General features: G+C 37.2%; 1 protein-coding gene across 1 annotated transcript in view; it reads right to left on the reverse strand.

Annotated features, from left to right (window-relative positions):
• The window catches only part of CCDC67 (coiled-coil domain containing 67), a gene marked incomplete at its 5' end in the record, with an annotated part of 18,774 nt that extends 12,207 nt beyond the window's left edge, over window positions 1-6,567 (reverse strand). Inside the window, 2 exons of the mRNA XM_010009362.1 lie at window positions 2,201-2,314; window positions 6,433-6,567. Coding sequence (XP_010007664.1) covers window positions 2,201-2,314; window positions 6,433-6,567 — 249 coding nt within the window. The remainder of the gene's footprint in view (window positions 1-2,200; window positions 2,315-6,432) is intronic.
• Between the last annotated feature and the right edge of the window lie 4,490 nt (window positions 6,568-11,057).

Genomic DNA, 11,057 nt, shown 5'->3' on the forward strand with positions numbered 1-11,057 from the left:
AGATGGCACAATTGAAACAGCTTGCATTACTTCTTTAAAGGATACTTCCTTTTTTTAGTCTCATGTTCCTTGTCCTCAGTTAAAAAAATGTTTCAGAGACTTTGAAGGGCACCAAATATTTCCAAGGATATTTCTCCTCTGCTGTGTATTTCCCTAGCACTTAATGTTAATTAGCCTCAAATGTGGAAAAGGTGATTCTGATGACCTACACAAGGCAGTTCCTATAAAGAATAATTTGAGAGAAATGTTCTTCTTTGATTCATTGAACTCAGTAGGAGTTGTGTGTGTGTGTGCCTCAGGATAGATATTAACCTTTGACTAGAAGGCTAGCATCACATAGTTCATGTATAAACAGCTCAGTTACTACAGGAACTGCACTCTGATATCATTATCCTTAAACTTGGGGAAGATTCACGTGCACATTCTGCAGAGTCCCACATTACATTCAGTTTCTTGTACTAATTAAAATCCTAAGACAAAACCTTCAGAAAATTGGTATTGCCAGGATTTGTGAACTCACAGGTCTCGTGAAGAATCATAATTACTATGGTAACTGGTTTCGCTGTTTAAAAACCTATCCACACAGATCCCTCTACTGGGAGAATAACAAGCAGCAGTAATTTTTCAGAAGACTGAGAGTTCACCGAAAAATGACAACAAAATGTAACCTGGAAACCATATTTCATATGCAGAGATCAAGTCGAGCAAGAAAATGTGTATTAAAAGTAAATAGGGTTACAAATACCATATGTCATTGACAAGGACTGCAAAAAGACATGCTTTAGACAGCTTTTGATGTAACTGATTATGTTCCCATAATTTGCATTGGCTGAACACCTAAGTAGAACTGACCACTGGCTGCATATCAAATGAAAGCCAAAAGAAATTTGCAGGTAAGTTTCATTTTTATAGATGACAAATTAAGGTCCCCTTGACATCTGAGTTATGGAGTCTGACATACCAAAATGTCAAAGAATCCTGTGAAAAATACAGTGCAGGATGCCAGCTGGAAATCAAAGACCTCAGAAAAGAGGAATTTCAGACAAAGAAGCAGGACCAATTAATGCTTTTGAAACAGTGAAGGGGTAACATCAGGCTTCTGTTTAATAAAGTACTCGGTGTTATGTTACAGTTGTGAAGAAAATTGTCTTCAAAGAAAGTTCATTGACATCAGTGAAAGCCTCAACAGAAAAATGTGAATGAGCACCATGAGTACTGTACTTTGACTTGTCCAACTAAATAATCAACATGCATCCATCAGTAGTTTGGTCTAGTCAAAGTCTTGCTCTTTCAATGCATTTGTAAGGAAGTTAGAGAGGCAATATAATGCTTTCAGCACTGAAACCCAAAACTTAACTGCCGTCCTTGGAAACTCTAAGAGTCTCTTAGGAATTGTTAAGAAAGTGTTTCACTAGATTAAGATCCAATGATCTTGGTAACAGTGGAAAAGGGGATTACGAGTCAGCAATGTAATTGGCTTCCCCTTAGTTAATTTTCTATCTGTCTTGTGTCCTAGTTCACTTGTAAGTTATTTTCTAATATAATTCTAGAGCAGGATAGGTCAACAAGACATCATTAAATCAATTTTCTGTTCTGCATTGGAAGGAATTAAAAAAAATAAAAAATATGCTAGATCAATAAGCTGTCTAAAAAAAGTAATAGAAAATTGGCAGGTATAAAAGTATCAGGAAGTCAGGCAAGAACTGAATGATAACTTGAAAGCTGAAAAGTACAATAAAAAAGGGGTAAGTGATCCAACAAACAACTCCAAGTTGTGATTTTGAAGTAGCATATAGAAACTATTTTTTGCATGAATGGTATTAATGTATAGTTATGATCCTAAAAAAAAGAGGGCTTTCTTAGATTTGAGGGACCTTTGTATTTGAGCCAAGCTAGTAATGTCATGTACTTCTTTCTTGGTAAGATACTTTTCATTAACTTGCCATCACAATTAATTGCATTTTAGTAAATAGCATAAAAGGTAAAATTCTATCCAAAGTATATTTAAAAAGTAAAAAGGAACATGCCTTAGCTAAAGGCCTGCTTTGCCTAAAGCAGTGTATTCACTACCAATATATCCATGTATTGTCAGATTCACTATAAACTTAGTGGTGTTCAGATTTTTTTAGGTGAAGATAAAATAACTGTAGCTGAGCTAACAGCTCATTTTGCTCCTAAAGCAGGAAGATAGGAATTTTACCTGAAATAAATTACATTTCTTGGACAATAACTTTTGTTGAGCATCTAAATAATCGAGATAATTTTGGCAGATTGTCCCCTTCTTATCCCATTCTCTTGATTTTGCCTTAAATTCCTGAAAGACAGCAAAACAAGGCTAGTAAATACAGGGCAAAAAGCTTGATCTAAACAAGTTCGCAATTTGTATAGTTCTAAGAAAAATCCAGTTGTTTAATTAACTCATAATTTTTCCATAATTTTGGAAAGGAATAAAAAAAGAATAATGATATAAACCAGCCATCCAGTCATCCCCACCAGAAAAAATACAGTCTTAAGGACTGTTAATTTGAAAAAGAAAGGATGTTAATAATTGTATAAAAATGATAAAATATTTTAAATTACTTCCAGTGCTGTAGATCTTGGAGTTATGAATATAATGCACCCATTTTAGTGGAGGGTAGATCCTGTGACTTTAAAGCTATATCAGTGTCAAGTAGAGTAATCAGCAGGGAATCAAACCTTTGATGTTCAGGGTTATTTTACCAAATTGGACAGCAGCTACTGTGAATAAGTTTTATTTCTTGCTCTCTTTACAACTGCTGCTTCTGGTTCCAAGTTCACTTAGCTTAAACAAAAACTTGATTAAGAAATTCTATCATATCAGATTTATTTAATACTGGGTTTGTATTTGCATTTATATGCTAATCTATAGTGTGTTTGAATTTGCTTTTAAATTGCGCCAGACCTTATATGTTCACAAATAGACTTTATAGGCAGTGTCCTACAAAATACATAGAACTCCAGTTACTAGAGCTGTTGCTTTTTTAGTTTGAAGAATTACCAAATTAACAGTATACTGTTTTATACAGTGAAGACTGTAATACTTACTATTTGTTATAAGAACTTCCTTCTTCAGAATGGAAATGTTGGTTCCAAAATCATAGATGATTTCTTGCAACTGTCCTATATTGGTGTATTTCCCAAATTAAAAAAGATTTTTTTTGCTAATGAAACAAAATCAATTGCTTTCCAACATATAGGGGATACCACCTGGAGTACTCAGTTCGACTCTGAAGACCCAACACCGGATGTGGACCTGCTCGAGTGAGTCCAGAGGGGGCCACAAAGATGCTCAGAGGCCTGGAGCACCTCTGCTATGGAAACAGGCTGAGAGCTCTAGGGTTATTCAGCCTGGAGAAGCGAAGGCTCAGGGGAGACCTTAGAGCAGCTTCCAGTGACTAAAGGAGACCTATATGAAATGTGGAGAGGGATTTTTTACAAGGGCATGTAGGGATAAGACAAGGGGGAATGGCTTTTAAGCTGACAGAGGGAAAATTTAGATTAGATTGTAGGAAGAAATTCTTCACTATGAGGGTGCTGAGGCGCTGGCACAGGGTGCCCAGAGGAGCTGTGGCTGCCCCATCCCTGGCAGTGTTCAAGGCCAGGTTGGACACAGGGGCTTGGAGCAACCTGCTTTAGTGGAAGGTGTCCCCTGCCCATGGCAGGGGGGTTGGAACTAGATGATTTTAAACTCCCCTCCAACTCAAACCAATGTATGATTCTATAATATATTAATACAAATCCCCTCTTACAGCTTTCCTCATATCTGCTTTGGCATTTTAAGCCAATAAACATCTTCCCTTTTTACAAGGTGTGACACAAATGGAGTTTCAGCCTACTTGATGAGGACTGCCGGTTCAAGGCCTTACTAAAGCACTGCTGAGTTTAGTAGATTTTCAATATGGTAATTATTTTCTGAATAGTAGAATTTGCTGAATATATTCCAAGCACACATTTTTCATACTGCATAATTAATCAAATTACAGCACTGTGTTACATTATTTTCACATCTTAATCTTGACGAAGGTTATTCTCAAATTAGCTGGATCAGACAGCTTCACACTAGTGATACATTTAGTCAATGATAGATGTATAATCCATATATTATTCTTACAGTAGCAGATGTTGGCAGCTGTGCTGCAGTCCAAAGTGCAGTAGCTCTTCTGATGGTAAGGACTCTTCCATGTGGAAGAGACAGCAACATTATGTAAAGCTAGAATGTGTCTAGGATGCGTCCTGTTATATAGGCAGTCACATGAAGATTGCAGAGGTTAGTCCTGTATCTTATGGAATAACATAGAAGATAGGCAAGCCCAAAATCAAGATCCTAAAGCCCTGTTTAATTGCAGTTTAAGTATGGAAATACTTAAAATCTACTAGACCTTTTTTGTTTTAAAAGTTCTCAAAGTGTCCAAATCATCTACAACATAAATCTGTCTACATCTACATAAATCTAGTTAAGTCTGTAAGTCTTTACAATGCTTAGCAGCTAGGCAACTACCTCACACTTCCAACTGGTATTCTTCTGCTTACTCTCCCTATAGGACCCAGTTCAGTAAATGCTCAAAGCACACACTGCTTTATTATGATCTTTACAAAGGGTGGGCAGAGAAAATGTAATTTTTTTGTGATCCTCTTATGCTTCATCAGACGAGTTGTTAGACCATTCTTCCCATATGTGGAAGACTCAGTTTAGTAATCGTCTTTTCAGGTAGAATCTGAACCAGAATCTTTCCATGTTAATTTTCTTCCTAACAAACAAACGTTATTTTTCAATAGGTTCTGACTTTTGCAGTCATTTCTCTTTGCACAGGATACCAGCAAAGTTATTGGGTAAGTAAAAAAGAAGCAGCAAAAATTAGCACAGCTAGGGATTGTATACTCAGTTATAAGCAAAGAGACTGGATATCAGCAGTGAATATAGCCAGAAGAGTATTTGGGGAGAAGCTACCACTTGGAGGCACACTCTTGATGTTCTCTGTGCTGGCCAACTCTTCTAATTGGCCCAATAAGTATTTGATTATGCCACAGATCATAAAGTAACTCCTAACTGAGAAGTCAAGGCCAGGAATTATGATCAGAAATCGATACCTTCCTATATCCAAGAAGAAGTCAGATAAATTCCATTCTGTGTCCAGAGGGATAGGTAATATGACCAAATCCTGTCTGCTACATCTCATATTACCCTAGTCCCCCAGTCAGTCTGCTGGATTCTGTGGAATGTATTTTTAAGTGCCTAATCCTTCCTCATGTGTTACCTCGGGAAACTAGGCACTGATGTCAAGGTTTTGGGTTGCTTCAGGCACATAGGTGTTGACAAGATATGGAATCATAGAACCATAGACTAGTTTGGATTGGAAGGGACATTCAAAGGTCATCTAGTCCAACCCCCCTGCAATGAGGAGGGACATCTTCAACCAGATCAGGTTGCCCAGAACCACATCCAGCCTGGCCTTGAATATCTCCACGGATGGCACATCTACCACCAATCTGGGCAACCTGTGCCAGTGTTTTACCAAACTCACTGGAAGAATTTTTCCTCACATCCAGCCTGAATCTCTCCTCTTAGTTTAAAACCATCACCCTTCATCTTATTGCAACAACTCTCTCAGCCTTTCCTCATAGGAGAGATGCTCCATCACTCTGATGATTTTTGTGGCCCTCCACTCAACCATCTCCCAACAGGTCCATGTCTTTCCTGTGCTGAGGACTCCAGAGCTGGATGTAGCACTCCAGGTGGGGTCTCACCAGAGCAGAGTAATGGGCCAGGATCACCTCCCTCTACCTGCTGCTCACACTCCTTTGGATGCAGCCCAGGATACAGTTGGTCTTCTGGGCTGCAAGAACTCATTGCTGGCTCATATCCAATCTTTCATCCACCAGTATGCTCAAGTCTTTCTCCTCTGGGGTACTCTCAATCCCTTCGTCCCCCAGCCTGTACTGAGATGTGTATAACAAACAGTTTTCCAATACTAAATCCTGTTTCTATCTAGCCCTATATGGTTGAGGTTGTCCTGAGATCTACCAAACTTGAATTAATAGTGATTAATTAAGTGAATGTATCCTGCATATGTAAAAGGTCTCATGCCTCAAGAGATTATATTATCCAGTACAGGGTAATATAACCCAGGATAATATATCCAGTAATCAGGAAAAAATAAAACTCATTTATAGTTACACTTATGAAGAAAATTATCTATATTAACTCATAATATTACTAAAAAACCTAATTAAAAAAAAAAAACTTGGATAAAAGAACAAAACCTGAATATTAATTATGTACCTTTTCTTGCCAGAGCAAGAAAATGATATAATTTTTGTACAATTATCAGGAAATGAAAGCTTACAACTGTAAGCCATAAATTAGTTCTAGAGGCACATTTAAATTAGAATATAACAGCAAAGTATTCTTACCTCCAGTTTCTTGTACAAATTGCTCAGTTCAGATGGTGTCTCTATCCTTTCCTCACATTTTTCTCTAGTTCCAATCTTTTTTTGTTTTAACTGATGTAGCCGTAGCTTTTCATAACTGTGTGTCAACTTTGAAAGCTAAAAACAAAAGCAGAGTTGAACATGCAGAATCTATTCAAAATGAGCACGTGGCCAAAGTTTTCCTTAAACTATAATCCCTGACCGCAGCTTCAGGATTCCAAATATTTAATCAGTGTAACAAAGAGTCAATCAATAAAGTTAATTTATTAGAGATGAACAACACTAAGCTCTCATATGAATGTTAACTAACTGTTCACATGGGTTCATCTGACAGCTGCTTAATTCTGCTGAAGTCCTTTGTGGCACTGTTAGCCATAGTGTCATTTCCTCCACGATGTCTATATGGAATGTTCCATACTTGTTTACTGCCATCTTGTGTTGACATTTTTAAAGGGTGCTTCACCACCCAGAATGAAGGATTAGCATTAATGCATTTTAAACTTGAATGTTTCTTTTTTTATCATGGACATGGTTGAAATGTTATACATGTGATGATTGCATTCTTCTGGAATCATTACGTACCAAAGAGTGTCTATGGGAATTAGACACTAAATTCTGTACTGCCTATGGATCTTGCCATGAAAGCATGGCTTGGGAGTCAGAGACAGAGAAAGGAGTGGACCAGTAGAAATACCAGTGTCTCCAGAAGGTACCAGCTTCTTCATTAAAACAGCAGGTCTGATCAACAGTGAGCTATATGACACAAGCAAAGGGCCTGTGGCCATTAGCAGGTTTGATACAGCAAACTGACATTTACTGGCAGAGATCTGCACAGGTGGGTTTGAAAGAAAAAACAAGAAAATCAAGGCTATTGACAAAGGACACGTTAAAAGTATAGTCTTGAGGGATGCCGAGTGAAAGAACTTTAAGAATGTTGAGAAGAAGCTTACAACTATGAATGCTGATCATATCTCATGTTGTTCTGTTCCTTTAAATTAATAAATATATGACTTAAAAACTTATTTAATTAGATAAATATATGACTTAAAAATTCAGACTCTAACATAAAGTTCTTTGACTAAGCAAACAAAATCTATATAATTTCATGTTTTTGTTAACTGCTCCAGTGGACTGTCTGGCAAAGAAATTACTTCCAAGGAAGTAGTTGGAAATGGAACAAACTCCCATTAAATAGACCAGGAATGAGCAATTGAGATCTGTGCAGATAACAAAGATGGCCAAGCAGTCCAGAAAAGATACAGAGAAGAAACTGGAGTTTAAAAATCATCTGGAAACTTCCTAGAGACATTTGAGATGATTTTGGGAACTTCTTACACTATAGAACAGCAAAAAAGAATTGAAAAGATGACCAGAAGATAGATTGTCCTAGACCACAAAGTTTCATGAAGTGGGGAGGCTGGGACAGAGTTAATTTTCTTCCTCGTAGCTGGTGCAGTGCTGTGTTTTGGATTTAGTCTGAGAATAATGCTGGTAACACACCAATGTTTTAGTTGTTGCTAGGCAGTGCTTAAATCTAAAACAAGGACTTTGCAGTCTCTCATGCTCTGCCAGGGAGGAGGGGCACAAGAAGCCAGGAGGGAGCAGAGACAGGACACCTGACCCAAACTGGCCAAAGGGCTATTTCATACCACAGCACGTCATGACCAGTATTTAAACTGGGGGGGAGTTACCTGGAAGGGACTGATCGTTGATTGGATCAGGCTAGGCATCGGTCAGCAGGTGGTGAGCAATTGTATTGTGCATCACTTGGGTTTCCTGAATTTTATTCCTATTCCTTACTTTTTCCTATTATTATTATTATTACTATTATTATTATAATATTTTATGTCAATTATTAAATTGCTCTTATACCAGCCCGTGGGTTTTACCTTCTTCCAATTGTCTTCCCTATCCCTCTGGTGTGTGGGGTGGGGACGAGTGAGCGAGCGGCTGCATGGTGCTGAGTTACCAGCTAGATTTAATTCATGACACCACGACAGGAGGTCCAGGGACAGATCTGCCCAACTTGGAATTTCTGAATATAAATCCTGTAATATGTACTTACAGAGTTGAGGAATCACTTTCAAAACAAAATCAAGAGTCTTGCAGAGCAGCTGCCTGTATGTGAAACGGACCTTGCCGGAGAACACAGTTAAGATAAATATGTAAAATGGGTCAGAGTATCCAGGTTCAAGCAACATGGAACTCAGTGACATTGGAAGAAAAATATCCTTTTTCAAATAACAGGAGTTTTGCTCTTGAACATTATGGCATATATGACTATTCTTGTGAAAAGGCAAGGAAATACAGGATCCAACACTTCAGCAAATGAGTCCAAAATGGAACAGAATAGCCAAAATGAGAATATTCAATTTGAATATTAGATATAATGAAAGAAGGATATTTCAGACAGATTATTGTCTGGATGTTATTACAACCAGCAACCCGACTAAAACCCAAGAATGCTTCCATTTAATGCTAGATAATTGCTTTAAGAATAACATCCAAGTTGTTCTTTTTTGCGTGTAGCACAAGTGGCATTTTAGTGACTTCATCTAAGTTTAGATTTCTGGAAGTTAGACATCCACACCTGAGTTACTCTGCATTAGAAAAGCTGCCTCCAAAAGTTTAGTCATTTCAGCTACCTGAAATTCTTGTCATAAACTGATATGAATTATATTCTAGGGGTGTCCATTTCCTTGATACTAAAGGGAGCCTGAGCTAGCTCAGGTGTAGCCATCTAGCTTTTAAATGTCTGAGGCAATTAGTTGCTAAAGTGCTTAGAGCAAGAATGGATTCTTGTTCTTTGGCTGAGGGATTTCTGTCATTTTCAAAAGGAGAATAACTGCCAAACATTAATATAGAAAAAAATTATGGAGCAAAGTAATGAAGATGAACCCCTGAAGTTTTTGCTATTTAATTATGACAAACTGGTGTACATTTGAATGAGTGCAGCAATGTGACCTAAGAACTTCAGATTACATACCAGGAATTATATCTCCAATACAAGCAAAATACAGGTTTTTCTGCATTCTAGAGGCACACAATCAATTCAGTGGCAATGTTGGTCATTAAACATCTGCTTTTATCAGGAGTAAGGTTAAAAAGCACAGAGGACCACAGAAGCAGGAGTATATCAGAGAAATTTGTTCTGAATAGATGTCCTAGCATTCTGAGCGCAAGAAAAAAACATCCTATTTCTACCAAGATTAGGAATGAACAAAAATTGGGAAGGATTTTAAGAATACATCTGCAGAGGAAAATACAATGTTATTGGTAAATAGTAACAGCCCCTTTGTGCCAAACTAAATTGTAGCTCTTGAGATTATACAGCATAGAAGGAGGTCTAACTTTCAAATGAGGATAAGAACCAAACGAGACAAAGGAGGTAAGGCAAAGATTAGTATTGTCAGGGAAGCTCAAGACTTTAGAGATGAGTTTGTGCAGCTCAGAGTCACGGAAACTGAGCTAATTCTATTGTAGACACTGCAGCACTGTAATTTAAGAAAGAAACTCAGTGAGGAGATGTGGCAAAAGCTGGAGGTGCAGAGCGGGATAGACCTACTGCCTGTCATAGGATTTTTTCTGGAATGAATTGGAATTATTGTGATAGGCAAATTTTCTGTTTATCACATACAGAATCTAGGCAGGCCTCCTAGATTAGACACTCTGCTGGATGGATATTTCAGGAAGAAATATGGTATGGTGAAAGGAGAAGAATGGGAATTGGAAAATAAAATGCAAATGGCATCAGTGCTGGAACCTTTGGCAAAATAAATAGAATGACTGAGAGAAAGGAAATGTTTGGAGGCATAGATTGGGAAAGTGATGTATATTCTTAAGAGCTAGAAATCCAAACTTGTTGCATAAAGATAAAAGAAGAAGTGATCAGGAAACTTGAAGAAAGGCTGGGTGGTCTGAGTGGTGAGTAAAAAGGAAAAGCCCGTCAAGAAGTATAACCAGGTTTACAGAGAGAAGCTTTTGGGTTAGGAGGTATAAGATTGTTTAAGAAAACCACAGAGAAAACAAATTGTATTGACCCAAGGAAAGGACTTAGAGGTAATGAACAACTTCAAAATCAAGATTTTGAAAGTTTCAGTTTCAAAAAGTTCCCATTCAGTGAAGTAATTATCAACAACAGGTCACATAAACCCATTTTTAGCATACAATAAATAAAACTTACATGAAAAATATTGCAGCAAACATGAAAGAGGATGAGCAAAGAGATGTGCTGTATTTTGGAAGGTAGATCTGCGTTGCTAAAAGTACCTTACAACTTCTATGTAAAAAGTCACACCGTTTTCCATTGTATGATGTTTATTTTCTCAGTAATCATGCTAAGATACTGTTTCTTTTCCTGCAATTTCTGTCAATTATAAAATAGCTTTTACTTCTAGCTACTTTCCAAAATGATTTCAAGTGCTAATTATATAACAACTAAAACATTTGCTGCTTACACACAGAGCTGTTTGCCAAACCAATTTCCATATATAAAAGAAAAAAATAAAGATAACATGAACATAACAGTAAGTTATTCATTTATTCATTTGATGGATTTGGGTGGTGTTATCACCTCTAAATGAATATAATATGATATATATATTTAT

This window comes from Nestor notabilis, unplaced genomic scaffold (assembly GCF_000696875.1).
Source record: "Nestor notabilis isolate BGI_N333 unplaced genomic scaffold, ASM69687v1 scaffold2542, whole genome shotgun sequence".
Taxonomy (NCBI): Eukaryota; Metazoa; Chordata; class Aves; order Psittaciformes; family Psittacidae; genus Nestor; species Nestor notabilis.